General features: G+C 29.0%; 1 protein-coding gene across 1 annotated transcript in view; it reads left to right on the top strand.

Moving 5' to 3' along the window:
* LOC126758588 (uncharacterized protein CG43867) overlaps positions 1–14,777 on the top strand; it is a 298,748-nt gene extending 283,971 nt beyond the window's left edge. Inside the window, exons 8-15 of the mRNA XM_050472920.1 lie at positions 476–846; positions 965–1,387; positions 1,458–1,740; positions 2,302–2,414; positions 2,521–2,730; positions 9,899–9,994; positions 10,205–10,546; positions 10,816–14,777. Of these exons, the coding sequence (XP_050328877.1) occupies positions 476–846; positions 965–1,387; positions 1,458–1,740; positions 2,302–2,414; positions 2,521–2,730; positions 9,899–9,994; positions 10,205–10,546; positions 10,816–12,117 (3,140 nt within the window). The 3' untranslated portion in view covers positions 12,118–14,777. The remainder of the gene's footprint in view (positions 1–475; positions 847–964; positions 1,388–1,457; positions 1,741–2,301; positions 2,415–2,520; positions 2,731–9,898; positions 9,995–10,204; positions 10,547–10,815) is intronic.
* Positions 14,778–23,689: the final 8,912 nt, after the last annotated feature.

The raw sequence follows: 23,689 nt of genomic DNA, 5'->3' as shown, positions 1-23,689 counted from the left end.
TCCTTAGTATATAGTTGAACTCTAAGATCAACCCTAATCCTCAACCTAACCCAACCGGATTAGATTGTCGGCATAAGAGCTCTTGGCTCGATAAAATACAGATTAATTCGGGTATCGTAGAACCGACTGTTGTAGTAATCGGTCGTTCCTAATCTGAAACAGTTCTCCAAAGCGTTTCCTAGTAGCTAAGCGTTCCGAAACTCGTTAGTCCCTTAGTAATATTTAGTAGTCTAGAAACCTTTTGTCTAACCCTTCCTCAACTTTCCCCTCCACAAAATAGTTTTCTTAGAAAGATACAAATGTTTTGCAAATAAAATAAAGTTTCTAATAATTTACTTTCTATATGCACCCATTAAATGTCCTGGTCTCATTAACCCTTCTAAAACCAACGAAAAAATAATCAAATCAAAATTCAAATTATTTGGCTCTCATTTCCATTAACCTTGTATCAAATAAAAAAAATTCTGTTTCGAAGCTCACCAAATGCACATATCCACCTCACATTACACCAACACAAATATCAAACACAACAATCATTACAACACTATGCACACCTACAACAATACACAACATTTGGGTCCTTACACCAATACAAATACATTACCATTACCAAATCACAACAACAATGCCAACAATCACGCGACTACCAACAATCATCTACGTCTCCCCCACATGCGTGGAACAGTAATTTCAGATATTTCCTTTGAATCAGGCCTGTCGGATGATTACGCTTTGCCGCCGGATGCGGTATCAGAGTCCACGTGCATGGACGCCTCCATGCCGTCGCTGCTAATGCGACAATCGTATGTGGATTCGCCAAGCAAGAAGATCGAATCGCTCGAAAAGGTGAGTACTTATGAGAAGCCGCTACAAAAACATTCAATTTGACTTGCAGCTCATATCCGCTCTAACTTAAATTCACGCCTACGCTCTAACTGCAACGTTTTTCTTCTCTTTCGCTTAGATGGGTCATCTCGCCAAACTCGGTGGCAAACTAAAGACGTGGCGTAAACGTTGGTTTGTGCTTAAGAATGGCACACTTACCTATTGGAAGAGCCAACACGATGTGAACCGTAAGCCGCAAGGTCAGATCATGTTGGATGAGGCGTGTCGCATTAATCGCGCCGAAGGTGCTTCCACTTTTGAGATTGATACTGGCAAGAAGGTCTACTATCTCACCGCCGATTCGAATGCAACTATGGATGATTGGATACGCGTGCTGCAGAATGTGCAGCGTCGCAATGCGACCAAGCTGCTGTTGAGTCGTGACGATCAGAAGCCCACCATACAGGGTTGGGTCACAAAAGTGAAGAATGGACATGCGAAGAAATGTTGGTGTGTGCTTTTGGGTAAAATGTTCCTCTACTTTAAGGCGCCCGGCGAGACGGTAAGCTAGTTTTGCAAATCCCGTTAAATCTTAGTATTTAAATCACATTTTAACATTGAATTGCTACTAGAATCCGCTTGGTCAGATAAATATGCGCGATGCACGCGTCGAGGAAGTCGAACATGTTTCCGACTCTGATTCGGAAGAGCGTGAAGAGCCGACACAGAGTCAGGCACGTCTTACCGTCGCCATTTATCCAGCACATCAAGGTCCCACATACCTTATATTACCCGGCAAGCAGGAACGTGATAATTGGCTATACCATTTAACTGTGGTGTCGGGTGGTGGTCCAAATGCGGGCACACAATACGAGCAACTCGTACAAAAACTTATGGAGACTGATGGAGATCCCAGTGAGTATTCTATTATTATTCTTAAAGTGGTTTTTATATAAAGGGATCGGTTAGTTCAGTAGTGACAGTACGGACTGACAGTAGCGGACAAGAAAAATTTTACTGACTATGGGAAATGATTTCTTTCAGCAAATTCGTTGTTATTGTCTCAATTAGTAGGCCAGGAATATTGACCAAATGATAGCGACAGATTTCTTTTACATTTCTACGCACAACCGTAATTAGACGTGCATTTGACGAATAATAGACTCGAAAATGTTTTTCCTTTATATGAGTCCATTAGTACTCCAGAGTCGTAAAGTTTCTAATCAGTTTGGAGCACTTTGCCGAGCAATAACTAGTCAGCGATCTCTGGACAGCACATGGGGTAGAACGGCTCGCAGTTTTATCAGAAGTAAACTCCTGTTCGACTAACTGCTAAAGTTAAACTTGAGACTAAATGCCATATAGCTTGAGCTTTCGCCTAAAGTAAACGAATGCGTCGACCGAAAGTAAAGACCATTATAAAAAGCTCTTACTGCTTTTTGTTTATAGTTTCATAACCTCACTTTTTGTTCCCAGATTGTGTTCTATGGCGCCATCCAATTTTATTGCATACCAAAGACGCCATCACATCACCGCTTACCTCGCTACACTCGGAAGCCATGCAGCCCGAAGCTATTAAATTGTTTAAGGTAAGCTTTGCGTCTATTTTACATTAGCTAAGCAAGAATAAAACCCTTCAGTTCTCAAACCACATTTTCTTCAATACTTAATATTTTTATTCTTTCTACTTCGCAGAGCATTCAACTCTTCATGTCAGTGGCTGTTAATCAACCCGGCATCGATTATCACGTCGTCTTGGCACAAAATGCCCTACAACACTGCCTGGATATGGCCGAACTGCAAACGGAAATGATCGGCATATTGGTAAAGCAGACATCACGGCACACGGGCCAGAAGCTTAGTGTCGGCGTCCAGGTAAACAAGAAACTGGGCAAGCAAACGCGCGTAAGTTTTTTAAGTTGCAAAAGCTTTTCATGTTTAGTTCCCTTGTTGTTTTTACTTTTGTTGATTTAGTTAGTTCCTTTAGTTTTCATTTATGTCTTGATTCGTTAGTAGTTCCACTTAGAGCATTAGTGTCGATATTACTAACCCAAATTGAACTAAAACCAAGCACCAAATTAGTTAACTAGATCGGTAGTTATTTAATTCATTATTTTATTGTACTTTTATTTTCTTACATTTTAACTTTGTTAGCTGAATTTACTGCCGAAATCGCGTTCTTTGAAGTTTTATAACTACCTCGGCTTCAGATTTTCAAAATAGTCAAATTTTCATTTTTCACTTAAATTATTATCAACCGACTTTCGGCGGCAACATTTTTTGAGCTCCTTGTTGAAAAGCATACAGTTTCTGTGTTCAGTAGTTGTGCTTCAAGTTCAAAATCAATTCTACGAATCATATAGGTCTATCTTAAGTTTCTCGAGACCATTAGTCATAAACAGTAGGCGAGCTATCTGTGGAGAACGCCCTCATTGACAGTCTTGAGATATAACGTATTCGTTAAGTTTCAAAGGCTGTCTGTATTTGATTCACCATGACGTTTAAAAACATTCCAGTTCTCAGTTTATAATTGTCTTCTGATGTTTAGAATCCCTTTTAATAAAGAACTATCTTCGGAGACTGTCCGTATTTTGGTTCATCGCATGACGTTCAAAAACACTCGAAGTCACAGTTTATAATCCCCTTCAATAAAAAAAACACTTTCTTTGGAGACCGTCTGTATTTTAGTTCGTTCCCTGACGGTTAAAAATATTCGAGCTCCCAGTTTTTAAGAGTTTTTAATCACTAGAATGCCTTTTCACTTACAAAATCATCAATTTGCAGTTTTCCACCTTCAAATCTGAAACCTTTTCTTGAGTTCCTGCGAGAACTATAGCCAAAAGCACCTTTGTGGTTGGTACTGGCATGTATGTAGTTAATCTCAAATAGTGGCTTTCTTAAACAAAAGTCTACTTTTAATACTAATGCCATGTTCACCTTAAAAAGGAAAATATCTCAAGCCTTCTGTTTCTGAATAATACGCCTTAGTTCCAATTTTGGGCATCATCTGAACTTACGGGAGCTGGAGGAACCAATTCTATAAGAATCATAGTGAGATAAATTTGATTTATAAGTTCACAAACTTAAAGACTTTTTAACGACCAGAGGTTATCTTACAATATCAGCTCTCGAACCCTTCCTCCATTGAAATGATACACACGTCAGATAATATCCGATAGGTTGAGCCGCCCCTTAGCTCAATGGATCCACAAGCTCTTCTAATTTATGGATCTCCCTATATGTGGAAACTCTAACCATCTTGCAAGGTTGCCTTAAAATAGCTCAAGCACAAGCTATCTTGTTCATGGATTTTCTCTCGTCTTCTCCTCACGTCTTCTAAACTAAAATAACTTAAACACAAACTCTTTAAGAAAGTAATTCTCAAAGGATGTTTACTATACAAACTAATTTTTGATTTGTCATTCTTCAATATTTAATTTTTAATTATTTTTATTCGATGATTTATTTTATTTTTATAATTTGCATTTTGCTACTTAAACATTTTTTATTTTACACTGTAAAAAATTAATAGATCTCGTCACTTGTAAATTATTTTTCAATGCGCTTTTAAAGAGCTTGCGATCGCCTGCGTAAAAAATGAAATGTAATATAATTTGTGAGTGTTTTTGACGTGTGTTATAACAGTACAAGTGCACATAACGGTACACAAAAAACATCATTTACATTAAAAACAAACCATAAGCAACACAAACAAATTAATAAGCTAGGGTCAGTATATTCAGATGATGTTTTGAACTTTTTTTAAGGCTTTCAAATTAATTTTTTGACGAAAAAAATTTATTGAGATTTCCTTAGGTTTTTTTTGAAAGTTTTGAAATCAATTTTTGAGGAAAAAAATATATTGAGATTTCTAGAGGCTATAGACATGGTTAGAAATCACAGAAAGTACTCAAAATCATATGAAAGGTATAAAAGAATTTAAAGATGTTATATAAAAATGTATGATAAAATAAAAAAATTAAAAAAAAAAATAAAAAAATCGCTTTTAACGAAAAAAATTTAAAAAAATGTAATTTTTAATTTAAAATTAAAAAAAAAAAAACAAATTTAGTTTTTAATTTTTAATTTTTGAGAAGTGAATTTTCTAATGGAAAAAAAATTTAAAACTCAAAATTAATAAAAAATTAATGAGAAAATTAAAAAAAAATAAAACTTCGGAAAATTATATACCATATATTTTTTTTTTAAATTTCTAAAAAAATATTGGTTCTGAAACGAAAAAAAAATTGTTTTTGTTTTAGAAAATTTTAGTTTAAATTTTGTTCTGAAAGACAATAATCGCTTTATATTTGTTTATTTTTGGCAAATTATACATCTTTAAGAAAGGTATCAAGTCTAGGCCAGTCTTTATAAAAAAAATATATTGAAATTAATATAATATAAATTGGAGAGATATTTGAAAACAATACATGATAAAAAATGACTGTCTTTTTTATTACAAAATATAATATTTTTTTAAATAAATTTTATTAGACTCACTATTTTTTTGTCTCTTAATAAAAAAATTTTGAATTTTTTTCTTATTAAAAATAACCTGAATCAAAAGAAATAACACTTTTTTAAAAATATATTTAAAAATTATTTAAAAACAATATTTTAGGAAATTATAAAAATTAAAAAAAAAATTAAATAATTTAAAAAAAATTATAATTATTAAATATCAAATATTTTAATTTCTTGTTAGATTTTTATTTTATTATTTTAAGTTTTTTCGTTTTGTAATTTTTTACTAAACAAAATTATTTTTTGTCAAGATTATTGCATGCCCAGTAGAAACTCATACAAATTTTAAAATATCTACCATTTAGCATTATACGAATAGTAGCGTGTGCTTGTCAATATTAAACATACATACATACATATATGAAAGTAGAGAACTCGATAAAGATTTATTCATAAATCAAAAATGAAAAAATCAATTTATTTCAAATTTTTGAATTTTAAAAATTAAAAAAAAAAAAACAAATTAAAAAAAAATTAAGTTTTTGACAAATTTTAAATGTTTGACATATTTTGAAATTATTCATAAAACAAAAATTAAAAAAAAAATAAATTTATTTCAAATTTTTGAATTTTAAAAATTAAAAAATTAAAAAAAATCAATTTGAATTTTTTGACAAATTTTAAATTTTTGAAAAATATGGAAGTTTTTGAAAAATTTTAAAATTTTTGAAAAATTTTGAAATTTTTGAAATCAATGATTTTTTTTATTTTTATATTAATATAATTTTTATGAATGAAGCTACTTTATACTAACATATTTAAATATTTCCCCTCATAACTGTCTCTTAAATAAGAACTAGCCACTGTAATAGCAAACATTTTTCTATAATGTAAATTTAAAAAAAATTTTAGAAAATTTTTATGGAAACTTTTTATTATTTAAAAATGTTTTTCACTCCACTAAATCACAGATCTTAGGTAAATGCATATATACATAGGTGGGTTGAATTGTACTTCGTGCAATGAGAAAATTTACATCCACTAGGGTGTGTTAAAAAGTAACTGCTGCGCACAGGAAATTTTGATTTTTCCCGCAAGCGATTACAGTTTAACCTACCCGCGTACTTATGACTTTTAACTATTCATATATGCCATATAACTATTTTATATATTTCACCGATTTTTTGTTCAAAGGAATATTTTGTTTTATTTTTTGTAAGAATAATAGTGTCTCAGTCAAAAAATGCATTAGAACTTCAAAAAAAATTTCATAAATGTCTAAATGGCTACATATATACATATCACATGTACTTGCTGTAAATTTGTATTACATTTTCGTCTACTACACACATCGTACACTTAGAAAATTTACAATGAAAATACTGCATACCTTATATATGTATGTAGCTCAATAGCTGTTTAAAACACTCAAACTATACTTTTCACTCAATTTTTTTTCAAAATTTTTATGTGTGAATTTTCTTAACATTCCTTACAATATTTTTTTCTATTTAACATTAGTTTATATATTTTTTACTCAATCCGACTTACGCAATACACTCAAATTTTTTCACTCCAACATTTTTTACTCAATTAACACCAATTCACTTAACACTTCTTCATATTTTGAGTAAGATCACTAACTTCGAGTGCAAATGTTAGCGAAACTCAAACGTTTATATTTACATCACTCAACATAACTTTAAAGAACTCAACTCAACTTTACACTCACTCAAAACTTATGTTTTTTTTCTGAATATTTTCTATTTGTACCCAAACTTACTCAGTGTATGTTTGTGCTCTCTTGAGCGTTATTAATCGTTCAATGTGCTATCAATTGTTACTCTCTCATAGCGTTTTCATATGTGCCATAACATTTAAAGTATAATGCTATTCTCTCAGTGTAAATTATTCTTTCAACAATACTTAAATGCTTTCTGTAAACTATTTATTTCATCGAATAATTAGTGCTTTTTAAAAATATTTATTTATAGTTTACCAATTCTTGTTTTCTGTTTTCATATCTAAGATGATATATTAAAAATAACAGTAAATTGTCTTTTTTTCGAAAGAAAATGGGATTTCAAATTGTTTTATTTAAAAAGGTTTAATATAAAATTTTTAATTTTTTTTCAAAGTTTTTCTAAATAATATTTTTCAAATTTAGAAAAAATATTGTCATTTTAAAATAGGAATTTTCATTATTTCAAGATTTTTTTCAAACTTTCGTTTTCCAATTTTTTACTGAATATTTTTTTATTTATTCCAAATTTTAAGACAATATATCAGAAACAGCAGCGAATTTTTTCTAAGAATTTTAAAATTTAAGATTTTTTATTTATTTAAAAATAATTTAATATTCAGAATTTTAAAATTTTTTTTCCACAGTTTTTCTATTGAAATGTTATTGAAACTTTCAAACTAAGAAAAAATTTATGATTTTAAAATATGAGTTTTTATTATTTAAAAAAATAGCTAATGTTTTACGAGTTGGGCAATTTTTATTCGAAAACTTTAATTTTTTCTCAAATTTTATTAGAAAATTTGAAAACCGAAAACTTTAAAATTTCTCCGAATATTTTTTTTTTATTTATTGCAATGCTACAAAAATACAAATTCGAAGCTTTTCTAAATCTTGTCTTGTTTTGACAATTTTACATTTGAAACTTCTTTTCCCCCAAAATTTTATTAGAAAACAAAATTTTAAATTTTTTTCAAAAACAAAATTTTTAAAATTTTAATTTGAAAATATTGTTTAAAAAAATTAAAGCACTTTTTTTTTTAATTTTAATTGTTTTCGAAAATACTATTTCTTTATTTGTTTTGCATTTTGCGTACAAATTGAACAAGAAGAATTAAAATAATTTATTTTACAAGGAATCTTATTTATCTTATTGTTCGAATCGTTTTTATTAAAAAATTTCAAAACCGAAAATTTTATAATTTTCATTTTAATTTTTTTTATAATTTTAATTCAGATTTTATTAAATATTAAAAAAAAAAAAAATATTGTTTTTAATGTAATTTTTTTTCAAATTTTATTAAAAAATTTCAAAAACAAAAATTTTTCAAAAGAAGTATTAAAAAAATTTATTTTATAAGAAATCTTATTTATCTTATTATTGGAAACATTTTAAATAAAAAATTTCAAAACCAAAAATTTTATAATTTTCATTTTCAATTTTTTTCTAATTTTAATTCAGATTTTATTAGATATTTTCAAACAAAAAAATTTATTGTTTCCATTTATTTTTTTTTCAATTTTAATCAAAAAATTTTAAAAACAAAAATTTTTCAATTTTCATTTTCAAATTCTTATCTAATTTTAATCCAAATTCTTTAGAAATTCTCAAACAAAAAATAATTACTGTTTTTTATGTATTAAATTACATTTTTTTTTTTTTGAAACAAAATGATATCTCAAAATTAGCTACAGGGTTTTGAAAATGTAACTGAATATTTGAAATAAAAAAAAAATATTATTATTTTTTTTAAAGTTTTCTGAAATAATGAAAACAAATATTATATGTATAAATTTATGTTTTTTTGATAATTTTTTCGAAAATTTCATTTTTTAATTTTTTTTCTAAAATTTCGAATTTTTTTGAAATTTTATTAAAAATAAAATTTTTCAAATTTCCTTTTCAAATTCTTATTTAATTTTTTTTTAATTATAAAATATATAACGAATAAAAATGTTTTTTTTGATAATTTTTTCAAAAATTTCATTTTTTAATTTTTTTTTCTAAAATTTCGATTTTTTTTTAATCAAAAATATATAACGAATAAAAAGCACATAGAGTTCGATGTTCAAACCACAAAAAAATTAAAAATAGAATTTAATTTTCTATATCAATTTAATTTTTTTTTGCAATAATTTTCGAAATTTGCAAAAGAGATTGTATAAAGGAGTTAATTTAAAATGCCAATAGGAGGCACTTAATTACCTAGTTCTAAAAATTAGTAATTTTAAGTTTTAGTAAAATATTTTATTTCCTAAATGTTTTTTTTTTCATAAAAAAATAATCATCAAAAAAATATTAAAATTTTGAAAATTACTATAGGCATATGTATATGATTCTCTGAATCGAAATTTTAGTGAAAATTTAAAATTCATAGTACATTTAGTAAACAAAGGAAGATTTGTAAATTTTTCGCTTATTTTAGAATAAGCATGTTCAATAAAGGGTTTTAGAACAAAAAACTACCCACAATCCTCACATTAGCACAACACTTACTTCCAGTTATACACACATACATATTTACATGCGTAATTATATGTTTAGAAAATATGTACGAAATTTTAATCAAAATTTGTAACGCACCAACCAAACTCAATACCTTTTTCTCTCGCTCTCTCCGCTCTTTTGTTTTCTTCTTTTGTTGTTTCTTTGGTAAACGTATGTACGCTAACATATGCCTCAATCCAAAACTCCAAAACCAAATTTGGTGACGCGTCCCAACCCAAAAACGGCTAACAAACTAACTAAAACCCGCACTCGCCACTCGTCACTCGCTCGTTTATGTGTAACGAATGTGTGCAACCATAAACCAAACCAAAAACAAAAACAAAAAAACGGTATTCGAATTTGTAAATCGAAATTTACAGCAACTACTACTGTGCGCCACGCAGAGCCTCTTTACTTGTGATACACAGCAAGGTGGCGCCGCACAGGCCAACGGCAGTTCACCAACATCCATACAGGTATGGGGGGAAATTAATTTACTACTAACAAACTACATTAACTAAATAAACGAATTTTTGATTCTGCATAAATTTCCTCTTTTTTAAAAACGCATGCGATTTCCAAACAGTAATTTCTGAGCGCTCACCATTACCGCTCAATTTGCACTCACAAAAATGCTCAAATTATATAAACTAACGGTTTTTCTCTCTTTTCTTCTGACAACACAGGCACCCGCTCCACCACCCATCATCGATTGCAAATCAAATCCACCCGCCTACTCGTTCGTCCAAGGCTGGCAGTTGCTCTCACTCGCCGTCTCGCTGTTTGTACCCAAATCGAGCCGTCTTCTATGGTATCTGAAGCTGCATCTCTCGCGTAATGCAGACACGAAAACTGAGACGGGTAAATATGCCGCGTATTGTGAGCGCGCATTGGAGCGCACATTGAAGAATGGCGGCCGCGAGACGAAGCCCTCACGCATGGAAGTGCTGTCTATATTGCTGAAGAATCCATATCATCACTCACTGCCACACGCCATACCGGTGCACATGATGAACTCCACTTATCAGGTGAGTGAAATTTTTGCTGGGCGTCTAAACTTTTAACAACCCTGTCAGGTTCCTTTGTAAGCTACTTTCTTAAAAACTCCGTTCAAAACTTAACGTATTCAAACATAAATCCAGACTTTTTAGAAAGAACAAAACTCTCTCCCCGTTTTACCTTCCCCGTAACGTTAAAAGCCCTAAATAATTTCGCATTTCCGTTAGATCGGATTTGATCTTCCAGTCGTCTTACAGCTTTTTAATGAACTCCTCTTTCTTTCAAACAATTTTTTCAGGTCGTCTCTTTCGACGGCTCGACTACAATTGAAGAGTTCCAAACTACACTCGCGCAGGAGATTGGCACACGCGACGCCACCAATGGTTTCTGTCTTTTCAGCGACGATCCGATCGAAAAGGATCTCGAACACTATCTTGACCCGCTCGCTAAACTCTGCGACGTCATCTCAAAGTGGGAGACTGCTTTGCGCGAAAAAGGTTCCGGTAAATTCGAAAATACACGCGTCATACAGTTGACCTACAAGAATCGTCTCTACTGGCGGCACACAGTCAAATTCGAAACGGACAAGGAACGTCTGCTATTTTGCTACCAAACGAATGCACAGATAGTGCAGGGACGCTTTCCGTTGTCGCGCGATCTAGCGCTCGAGTTGGCTTCGCTGATGTCACAAATCGACATGGGCGACTACTCGCACGAGAAATCACGCGGCACGGGTAGCAATGTTGGCATCAAAGCGCTCGATAAATTCTATCCCTACCGCTATCGTGATGCACTCAATGCCGAGCAGCTGAAGGAGGTGCAAGAGCTGCTCATCTCGAAGTGGATGCTGCTCAAGGGACGCTCAACGCTCGACTGTGTGCGCATCTACTTGACATGCTGCCGCAAGTGGCCCTACTTCGGCGCCAGTCTTTTCCAAGCCAAACCGCGGCACTCCGATCAAGCCATGGCATGGTTGGCCGTCTCCGAGGATGCACTCAATGTGCTCGAGCTAAGCTCGATGACGCCAATGGCACGTTATCCCTACACCTCGGTGATGACTTTTGGCGGCTGTCAGGATGACTTCATGCTGGTCGTCTCCAACGAGGATACGCTGGCCACATGCGGTACACAAGAGCAAAAGCTGCTCTTCGCTATGAGCAAACCAAAGATACTCGAAATAACACTTCTAATCGCCGACTATATGAATGCTCTTGGCCACACCGTGCCCGGTACGCCACAAATGAATACGCTCACCCGCAATGGCTCGCATCGTTCGCTACGTTCACGTCCCGCCGGCGGTGGCACTGGTACCGGCACCGGCACGGGCACAGGACTCGGTGGTTGCGGCACCACCACAGCCGGCATGTCCACCAATGCGACCACAACGGCGCATAACACGCTCAACTCGCATGCCACGCACACGCTCAACTCAACACATTCGCATACACTGAGCTCGTCGCACTACAGTGGCGGCGGTGGTGGCATCGGTGGTACACATGTTGGTAGTCATCAGGGTACCATGAGCTCATCACACGGTCACGCGCATCACCATCAGCCGGATATATTAAAGAGTACGCCCGATCATCAGCGCATCAAGTAGAGCAAACGTAAGTGTAAATAGACTAGTGTAGACATTAGGTGGTTATTTATTATTATTGCGCGCCAAAAAGTATGTTAAGTTTACGATTTAGGGATCAGTGACCCAAGAGGGCTTTTTTTATACAGTTAAACTATTTCTATCAAGCCGAAGTGAGTCAGAGCCACAAACTACATCCCCTCATTCGAGCTATCAAACTTTGCTCGGCCAGGTTTCGATGGTGAATAAAAAACCGTACTTCGGCCAACAAAGCACATTATTGCCGTGAGGTAAAAAAACAAATTTCTTCTCCGAAATAAAAATTTATTTTCATTTAGAAAGCACCAAAAGCTTGGTGAAGCTTTTTAAGAGCGAAATAGTTAACGCTTACAAAAAAACAGCTTTTCCTGACTTTAAACATTTTTTTTCATTGAAAGTACTCCAAAAGCTTTGTGAAGCTTTTATAAAGCTTTTGAAGAAATATCGACATTTTCATTCCTGGGCAGGAATTGGAAGTCTTCCAATGCCAATAAAGTATTCAGTTTAACCCTAAAAACTATAACGAAAAGTCCCAAAAGTTTTCAATCACATCTAATTGTACATTATACTCGTAACTTTCTTCTTTTAATTTATGACGAAGCTATTAAAAATTATCATAGGTTATTTACGAAAGTAATGTCAAGAATCGAAAGTCGAACTGCTATGTTTCCTATTTATAAAACAATAACAAAAAAAGTTGATGAAAAATTAAAAACACAAATTTTAAAAGGCTTTATAACGGTAGTTTGGTGGTGCTAAAGCACTAGCAATTAAGACAGAAGCTTTTACATATTTTAAGTTTGTAGCTTTTCCAAAGTATTCATATGCATATGTAGCCTTTCACACATTGGATAAAAACCGGCAACTTTAATAACTTATGAAAGCTCAGTAAAGTCCAGTACCCTTTCGCTAGCTTTTATATATCTTTAGAGCTTACAAAATAGTTGCGAATTTAATTTTTCTCATGACTTTTTTATTAAAGTTTTTCCATTCTTAACGTTTAAATAGTTTTCGAAAGCTTTTACGTAAAAAACTCTGCTATAAAAACTCATATAGCTTTAAAGCTTGATTGATATAAATTATAAGCCTGTCTTAAATTGGCCACAATTTAGTTAAAAATTTATGAATTTAATTTAAAAAGTGTGTGACAACTTTAAAAATATTTCGAAGCTTCTGAGATTTTATTGACGTTACGTAATGACGCAAATTTTACGTAAATGTAAACATTAGAATGTTTTTACACAACTTTATAAAAAACACAACTTTAAAAAGCTTTTTCGAAACTAAACTAGTTTTTACGTCAAAAATCTGCCATAAAAGCTCGTATGTTTTACGGCTTTTGCGTAAATTGTATGCCTGCTGAAAATGTGCACAATTTCATTAAGATATTTATGAAATTAATATTAAAAAGTGAATAGTAACTTTAAAAAGCTTTCGGAGCTTGAGAATTACGAAGCTTCAAATGTTGCGAAAATGTCATAATTTGAATTGTGAATATTTTTACACAACTATTTTCAGAAATAACATAATTTTAGAAAGCTTGTTCGAAGATAAAATGGTTTTCAAAAGTTTTTACGTCAAAAAATATTCCATAAAAGCTCATATAACTACAAAGCTTTTTTAGAAATAATATGCGTGCATGAAGACGTGTACAATTTCATTACAAATTTTGTGTAATTAATATAAAAAAGCAACATTAAAAAGCTTTCGAAACTACAGAGCTGTTACTGAAATGGGTGTAAAAGCGCACATTTTACGTAAATGTAATCACTTGAATGTTTTTACGCAATTTTTTTGAAATGGCATAACTTTAGAGAACTTTTTCAAAGCTTTCAAGCTTATGACGTTGCTTAAAGCTTTAAGAAAAATTTTTGGGTGTTACGTAAGGGAAATTTAAATGTTTTAACCCAATTTTTTGTTAAAAACATAGTAATTTTAGAAAGCTTTTTCAAAGTTTTCAAGCTTATATCTTTGCTTAAAAGCTTTGACAAAAATTTTTTGTGTTACGTAAGTTCGATTTGAATGTTTGTAACCATTTTGTTTTTTTTTAAAGCACAGTAGTTTTAGAACGCCTTTTCAGAGCTTTCGGCTTGAAAAGCTTCAACAAAAAGCTTTGTCTCTTTTGGGATAATTTATTTGCTAATAACTGTATAATTTAATGTTCTAGCTTTAGTTAGCACCAAAGTACCGTTACAAACGCTTACGAAATGTGAAATCAAAACGAATGAGAGTATAAATACAAGCAAAGACACATACAAATGTACATTTCTTAGCTTAGTTGCACTCATTGTTATGCTGAAAGTCACAAATAGTATTTTTGCTTATTACTGCAAAGGGAAATTTTCACTACAAATTTATTATATTTATATATATTTGAACATATACACTAAATGTATTGTAAAATAAAACAAAATATTAATTATACTACATGCAAAACATAAAATATTGAATTGCTGAGAAGTTAAGGAAAAATAGCAATTAAACTTTAGAACAAATAGTACTAGCTTAAAATAAAATAAGTAATTATTATTATTATTGTATATGTAACTGTTTGTATGACATTTTGTCCCGCTGCGTGACATGGCGATATATTTAGCTAACTGACTTACATAAGTACTCATATTATATATAAAAAATATATATACTATATATATACAAACAAAAAATTAAAATACTAAATTTAGCATTGTAAATAATTAATAGTGACAGAAATGCAAAGAAAAAATTTAAACAAATGAAAATTGTAAGTGTCGAAGAAATTTTTGAAAACATTTCCAAACTCGAATTTGTCTCTACATACACAAACAGAAAAATATTACACAGAAAAAAATCATATAAGCGTTAGAAATCGAGCGAATTTGAGTATTTACATACATACAAGCATACGAGCAAATAAATATTTGGCAAAAAAAATTAAAAAAATAAAGAAAAAGTCACCTCAACACAATCTTTAACCCTTTAAGCTCACACACGCGGTAATTTAAAAAATATTTATAATTTATTTTTCGACTATAAACAAATAAATTTAAATATGCATACTCAGCTGAAAACAAAATATTATATTTATTTAATATTATTTTTTTTTATTTTTTGTTAATAAAATTAAATTATTTTAATGGTTTTATTAAAACATGGTTGGTGATAAAAACAAACTTATAAAAAAATTAAAATACTTATTAACAAAATTTAAGTTTTTAATTTTTGTCCAAAAAAAATATTTAAAAAAATTTTGTATAGAAAAATTATTTGCAAAAAACATTGTGAAAATTTTTTATTTATTTACGATTTTGTAAATTCTTTTCTTTTTTTTTGCAAATAATTTTTTTTAATTGTTAAAAAGTTGTTTTCAATATCTAATTAATTCAATCTTTTTGTCAACAAATGTTTGGTGTTAAAAAAACATATAAAAAAATTAAAAGACTTATAACCAAAATTTATTTTTTTAATTTTTGTCCAAAAAAATATTTAAAACAATTTTGTTTAAAAAAATTATTTGCTAAAAACATTGTGAAAATTTTTTTATTTATTTGCAAAAAACATTGTGAAAATTTTTTTATTTATTTAAGATTTTGTAAATTATTTTATTTAGTAATTAAGTTATTTACAAACAAATGTGTACCAATATGTAGACTTATATATACTTCAAACGAAATATTTAAATTTGTATAAAATTTTTTAAGAAATTGTCTTTAAATATTTTGCTTTAAAAACTTTCTTTTATTGAAAAAATATTGCATTAATATATACTCTTAAATGTAGGTATTGCAAGCCAAATTTTTAAATTTATTTAATATTCCTTTTTTTTAATTTTTTTTCAAATAAATTGTTTCTAAATGTTTGTTGAAAAAATCATTTAAAAAAATATTATACCAATGTATACACTTATATATAAATGAACATTGTATAACGCCACTATATATATATAAAATATATATAAATTATATTTGCTATATATGTATGTACGTATGTAGTTATAAAAGAAATATTAAAAATATACGAACAACGCGTACTCCACTCGCAATTAATATTACGTATTTATTATAATGTTTATTATAATTTTTTGTATGTAAGTAGCAGGGCAATAAACCAAAATAAAACCAAAAATAAATAAAAAATATATTACATAAAAATATAAACATTCTTATTATTATTAAAAGAGAACTGAAGGTAAGTAATTTTTCGAAAATATTAGGCAGCATTGCAATATTGTTAATGGAAACACATAAAGACTACAAATTAACTAGCTTTTCCCCGTCTGACATGAATTACATATTCAGAAGTGCTGAATTTGAAAATATTGTATTTGAGACGCTGCGCAAAATCACAACCTTTCATATGACACCTCAATCATCCAAATCGGATGAGTAGTAATGAAGTTATAAGCATTAAAAGCAGGAAACCCTACCCCCGACCCCCGCTTTTGGCAATGAATTTGCACTGGCTGTTTTGAGCTGCGCTTTAGCAAAAATGACGCTCTCTTTTTATTAACTACTTTTTATACCATTAATTTCATTATTCTCAGCATTTTTCTGCATAGAATAACGCTTTCATTTTTCTTTCTAAAATAACTTATTAAAACGATGACTTCAATAAACCAAAATGCTTTCAATATCTGCTCCAAGCCTTAAGCTTTCATTTGACACCTCAATCATGCAAATCGGTCAAGTATTAGTGAAGTTATAAGCGAAAAACCAGCTGCTTCCAACGTACTCACACGCACGCACACACACATGCATGCAAGCGAATTTGCCAGCGTGCGATATTTGCCTGTTTCTGGCTACCAGCTACTAGGCCAACAGAACCGTGCAGTAGGTGGCGGCGGAATGGTTTTTCGCTTATAACTTTGTTATTAATGGGCCGATCTTAAAGAATGAGGTGTCATATGAAAGCTTATCGCTTGGCGCAGCTGATGGGTTATGCTTCATTGATAGACATTAAAGATTTCAATGAGATATTTAGGTTACAAAAAAAATTTCGCCGGTTTTTTAAGAAAAAGTGCATAAATTCTGCTAAAAAGCTCTTATATTACATAAAGCAGACTACCTTAAGTGTATATGAAGCCATTCCAAAGAAAAAATTTTAAGAAAATTCAACTCAAGCCATAGATTTTGACGTTTATTTTCCAAAAGTTTTAAAACGCTCTAAAAGCACTTTTTAGGCAAATATAACAATTTTTAGGCATGCAATCGAACGTATTATGATTTATTCTTTGTTTACCTTTGATTTGGCACCCATCACTTCATAGAAAACATGATTTTTTTGAAAAAACCGGCGCTAGAATTTTTCTTTTCAAAATATCGTGGTCATATATTAACTTTTTAAAAATATAAATAAGCTCATCAGTTGCGCCAAGCGTCAAGCTTTCATATGACACCTCATTTTCTAAGATCGGCCCAGTAATAACGAAGTTATAAGCGAAAAACCATTCGGCGGCTACCTACTGCACGGTTCTGTTGGCCTAGTAGCTGGTAGCCAGAAACAGGCAAATATCGCGTGCTGGCAAATTTGCTTGCATGCATGTGTGTGTGCGTACGTGTGAGTAGTCAGGAAGGTGGTGCTTTTTCGCTTATAACTTCGTCATTTATGGACCGATCGGAAAGAATGAGGTGTCATATGAAAGCTTAACGCTTGACGCGAAATTCAAGCGAAAAAAATTAGTAAAAATGTTGTTGCGTAACCATGATATTTTGAAAATAAAAAATCCAACGCCGGTTTTCGCTTATAACTTCGTCATTTATGGACCGATCTGAAAGAATGAGGTGTCATATGAAAGCTTAACACTTGGCGCAAAATTTAAGCGAAAAAAATTTGTAAAAATGTTGTTGCGTAACAATGATATTTTGAAAATAAAAAATCCAACGCCGGTTTTCGCTTATAACTTCGTCATTTATGGACCGATCTGAAAGAATGAGGTGTCATATGAAAGCTTAACGCTTGACGCAAAATTCAAGCGAAAAAAATTTGTAAAAATGTTGTTGCGTAACCATGATATTTTGAAAATAAAAAATCCAACGACGGGTTTTCGCTTATAACTTCGTCATTTATGGACCGATCTGAAAGAATGAGGTGTCATATGAAAGCTTAACGCTTGACGCAAAATTCAAGCGAAAAAATTAGTAAAAATATTGTTGCATAACCGTAATATTCTGAAAATAAAAAATCTAACTCCGGTTTTCGCTTATAACTTCGTCATTTATGGACCGATTTGAATGAATGGGGTGTCATATAAAGCTTTCGCTTGGCGCAAGCTTATGATTTATTTATGTTTTTGAAATAAAAGACTTGATAGAAAAGATGATTTTTTTGAAAAAAAAAAATTTTTTTTTAAAAAAAGTGCATAAACTTTTTGCTATAAAAAAGCTCTTAGAATGCGTAAAGCAGATTACCTTAAATGTATATGAAGCCATTCCAAAGAAAAAATTTTAAGAAAATTCAACTCTTACCAATGATTTTAAAGTTTATTACCCGAAAGTATTAAAAACGCTCTAAAAGCACTTTTTAGGCAAATATAACAATTTTTAGGCATGCAATCGAACGTATTATGATTTATTCTTTGTTTACCTTTCATTTGGCACCCATTCATTCAGATCGGAAACATGATTTTTTTGAAAAAACCGGCGCTAGATTTTTTATTTTCAAAAATTTTCATTTTTCAAAATATCGCGTCAAGCGGTCATGACATCATTCTTTCAGATCGGTCCATAAACGACGAAGTTATAATTTTTTATTTTCAAAATATCATGTTACGCAACAACATTTTTACTAATTTTTTTCGCTTGAATTTCGCGTCAAGCGTTAAGCCTTCATATGACACCTCATTCTTTCAGATCGGTCCATAAAGACGAAGTTATAAGCGAAAACCGGCGTTGGATTTTTTATTTTCAAAATATCAGGTTGCAACAACATTTTTACAAATTTTTTTCGCTTAAATTTTGCTCAAGTGTTCGCTTTCCATGACACCTCATTCTTTCAGATCGGTCCATAAATGACGAAGTTATAAGCGAAAACCGGCGTTGGATTTTTTATTTTCAAAATATCATGGTTACGCAACAACATTTTTACAAATTTTTTTCGCTTAAATTTTGCGTCAAGCGTTAAGCTTTCATATGACACCTCATTCATTCAGATCGGTCCATAAATTACGAAGTTATAAGCGAAAACCCGTCGTTGGATTTTTTATTTTTAAAATATCATAGTTATGCAACAACATTTTTACAAATTTTTTTTGCTTAAATTTTGCGTCAAGCGTTAAGCTTTCATATGACACCTCATTCTTTCAGATCGGTCCATAAATGACGAAGTTATAAACGAAAAAGCACCACCTTCCTGACTACTCACACGTACGCACACACACATGCATGCAAGCGAATTTGCCAGCATGCGATATTTGCCTGTTTCTGGCTACCAGCTACTAGGCCAACAGAACCGTGCAGTAGGTAGCCGCCGAATGGTTTTTCGCTTATAACTTCGTTATTACTGGGCCGATCTTAGAAAATGAGGTGTCATATGAAAGCTTGACGCTTGGCGCAACTGATGAGCTTATTTATATTTTTAAAAAGTTAATATATGACCACGATATTTTGAAAAGAAAAATTCTAGCGCCGGTTTTTTAAAAAAAATCATGTTTCCTATGAAGTGATGGGTGCCAAATGAAAGGTAAACAAAGAATAAATCATAATACGTTCGATTGCATGCCTAAAAATTGTTATATTTGCCTAAAAAGTGCTTTTAGAGCGTTTTAAAACTTTGGAAAATAAACGCCAAAATCTATGGCTTGAGTTGAATTTTCTTAAAATTGTTTCTTTGGAATGGCTTCATATACACTTAAGGTAGTCTGCTTTATGTAATATAAGAGCTTTTTAGCAGAATTTATGCACTTTTTCTTAAAAAACCGGCGAAATTTTTTTTGTAACCTAAATATCTCCTAGAAATCTTTAATGCCTATCAATGAAGCATAACCCATCAGCTGCGCCAAGCGATAAGCTTTCATATGACACCTCATTCTTTAAGATCGGCCCATTAATAACAAAGTTATAAGCGAAAAACCATTCCGCCGCCACCTACTGCACGGTTCTGTTGACCTAGTAGCTGGTAGCCAGAAACAGGCAAATATCGCACGCTGGCAAATTCGCTTGCATGCATGTGTGTGTGCGTGCGTGTGAGTACGTTGGAAGCAGCTGGTTTTTCGCTTATAACTTCACTAATACTTGACCGATTTGCATGATTGAGGTGTCAAATGAAAGCTTAAGGCTTGGGGCATTTAATGGAGCATAATTTATTATTATTATATGTGATGGTCGATGTGATATTTATGAAATAAAAAGGGAAGAGTACTTCTGCAACAAAAATGCAATAAATGTATTTAAAAACAGCACGGAATATATAAGTCGAGGAACATAATTCCTGGAAGAGATCCGCAGAGTGAATAGGCGTTATAAAGTTATAAAGATCTTCCGATAATGCTGTAATTGTGCAGGTTTTAAAGCAAGCTGTTTTTAAGTATTTTTTGGGTTTTTTGTTCTAAGAAATATGTCGAATGTGATACTTACGTATAAAATATATTTATTAGCACCTTCTGGTTATTAAAAATTAATTGTTTTGATTAAAACAACGTGTTTATATTTTATACATATTTTTTTTATTATTTTAAACTCTTTTTGTATTGTATATGTAATTTTCATATTAGAAACAAAATTTTATGCGATACCTTTTTTTATTTGATATATTTTTTATGATAAAAAAAAATTTAAATAATAATATTTAAACAACGTATATAAGCATATGTGTACATATTTTTTATTGACTTTATTTAATTAATTCAGGCTAATACATTTTATTTCATTTTATATTATTTTTTCTATGCAATTTGAAATTTTTGAAAAACTTGAAAATAAAAAATAAAAATATTAAAATTGCCCGAAGTGTTTGTTTTCAATTAATATTTTTTGAATTAATTTGTTAATAGATCTATGTATATGCATACATATACATATATTTATAGTTTTTACTAATTAATTTTTGTTAAATTCTTATTAAATGCAATTTTCATATTAGTTTTTATAAATACCATAATATACGTATGTATATATATTAAGCTTTTATTTAACGCTTTAGAATTTTTTTATTTTTTAATTTTATATCGAAATTTTTAAATTTTTTAATTGGCAAAAATAAAAAAAATTATAAATTACATAAAATAATTTTTTTACAAGAAACTTTAAAAATTTTATCAATTAATGTTTCAAATACAGAAAATAAAAAAATTATGTAAAATTTATTTTCTTAATTTTTAATTAAATTTCTTAGTAAAATAAAAATATTATATTTTAATTTCTCAATTTATAAAATTTGCATATATACTTCACAAAAATTAAAACAATAAAATTTATCAATAAATTTATTTTTATAAAAAAAAATTAATTTTAATTAAATAAAAAAAATAATTTTTTTTAAATAAATGTTTACAAAAAATATACAACCATATTTGTTTTCATAAAATAAGTAGCTATTATTATAAATCAATTTTAAGTTCAATTAAAACAAAAAATAAAAAAATTATTAATTTTTATAAAATATACATATGTATGTATGTATGTATGTATAAAAATTTTAATAAATAAAATATAATAGTTGACGATTTTTTAACTTCATTGAGTCGATCACATCCTTTCCAATGTGGTTTATTGCAGGGACCAAAGCAGCTGGTTCAAGAGGCGTGAGATATTATTCTATCATTTTCGCCAAATCAGAAGACCTCGACAAAAGCTGACGAGCATTTTCAAATTTGCCGTTCCTTAAAAAAATACTTCAATAAATACATATTTATATTTAAAATTAATAAAAATGAAAAAAAAATTTAAAAAAACTCTTAAAAAAATTTAAAAAAACTCTTAAAAAAATTTAAAAAAAATTAAAAAAAAAATTAAAAAAATTTAAAAAAAAATTAAAAAAAGATTTAAAAAAAATTAAGCGAAAATTAAAGAGTTAAAAAATATTACAAAACATGTAAGGAAAATTAAAAAAAAATTTAAACGAAAATTCAAAAAAGTCAAACAATTAACAAAATAAAAATCAAAAATAAAAAATTTTCAAATTTAAAATTAATAAATAAATATATCTATAAACAAGTAAAGTAGATTAGAAAACTTTAAATAAAAAATGTAAATACATAATTAAAAAATTAAAAAAATTAACAAAAATTAAAAAACAACAAATTAAAATAATTAATTAAAAATAAAAACCAAACTAAATTTCGAAAATATATATTAAATAAACAAAATGGAAAAATTTAAAGAAAACAAATTTATAACATTTATAATTTTCTACATAACTAAAAATATTAAATAAAATAAAATTTTGGAAAAAAATTCAAGTACAAAAAATAAGAAACAATATGTACAACTCCAAAAAAATAGAAAATATTAAGAAAAATTAAAAAAAATAAACTTGAATTAAAAAAATTTAACAAAATAAAAATTAAAAATAAATAAAACAAAAATTTAAATTTAAAAACAACCAGAAAAATTAAAAAAATTTAAATAAACATAAATAAAAAAATCAAATCAATAGAAGTTAATAAAATGTATAATTTGTTAAATAAATAATAGAAAATATAAATATGTACGTATATTCACAAACCGAAAACATAAGAATATTAAAATTAAAAAAATTAAAAGAAAATATTTCAAGTACATTAAAAGAAGAAACAAAACGTTAAAAATAAAAAAAAAAATTGAACATAATTGAAAAACTAACAAAAATTAGGAAATTAAAGTAATTAATGAAAAATGAAAAAGTAAAGTAAATTACAAAATAAAAAAAAAAAAAAAAAAAAAATATATTATTTTTTCATTTATATATTATTTTTTTTATTTATATATTATTTTTTTATTTAATACATAAATATTTTTTTTAGTTTAATAATTTCTTTTAATTCAATTATTTTTCTTTAATTCTATTTACTTTTTTTTCAATTAATTATTTTAATCGTTTTTTTTATATGATAAAAAAAAATATTAAAGAAACATATTGTATAAAAAAAACATAAATGAACATTACAAAATACCATTAAACAAAAATGCAAATTTCAAATAGACAAAAATTTAGAAGTTTTTAATAATAACAAAACAAGAAAAAAGGAAATAATTAAATTAAACAAAAAATGTAAGAAAATTAAAACAAAAAAATTAATTAAAAATAAAAAAATACGAAAATCAAAAAAAGAAAAAGAAAATTAAAACAAAAATTAATTAAAATTAAAAAAAGTACGAAATTAAAACAAAAAATTTAATTAAAATTAAAAAAAATTACGAAAGTTAAAAAAATAAGCACAAAATAATAATAACTTAAAAAAAGGTTTACAAGAAGTAAAGCATTAAAAAGACTTAAAGGAAATTAACAGAAAATTTTAAACAAGAAATTAGACAAAAATTGCAACAATAAAAAATTCTAACTGAACAAAAAATTAGAACTATTAACAAAAAAAATAAACAATTATAAGAAGTGAAAAGATATAAAGGATAAAAAATAAACATGTTCACATAAAAAATAAACAAAA

Source organism: Bactrocera neohumeralis, chromosome 5 (assembly GCF_024586455.1).
Source record: "Bactrocera neohumeralis isolate Rockhampton chromosome 5, APGP_CSIRO_Bneo_wtdbg2-racon-allhic-juicebox.fasta_v2, whole genome shotgun sequence".
Classification (NCBI taxonomy): Eukaryota; Metazoa; Arthropoda; class Insecta; order Diptera; family Tephritidae; genus Bactrocera; species Bactrocera neohumeralis.
Note: the sequence above shows the minus strand (reverse complement) of the source record. Positions and strands in the feature narration are given on the sequence as shown.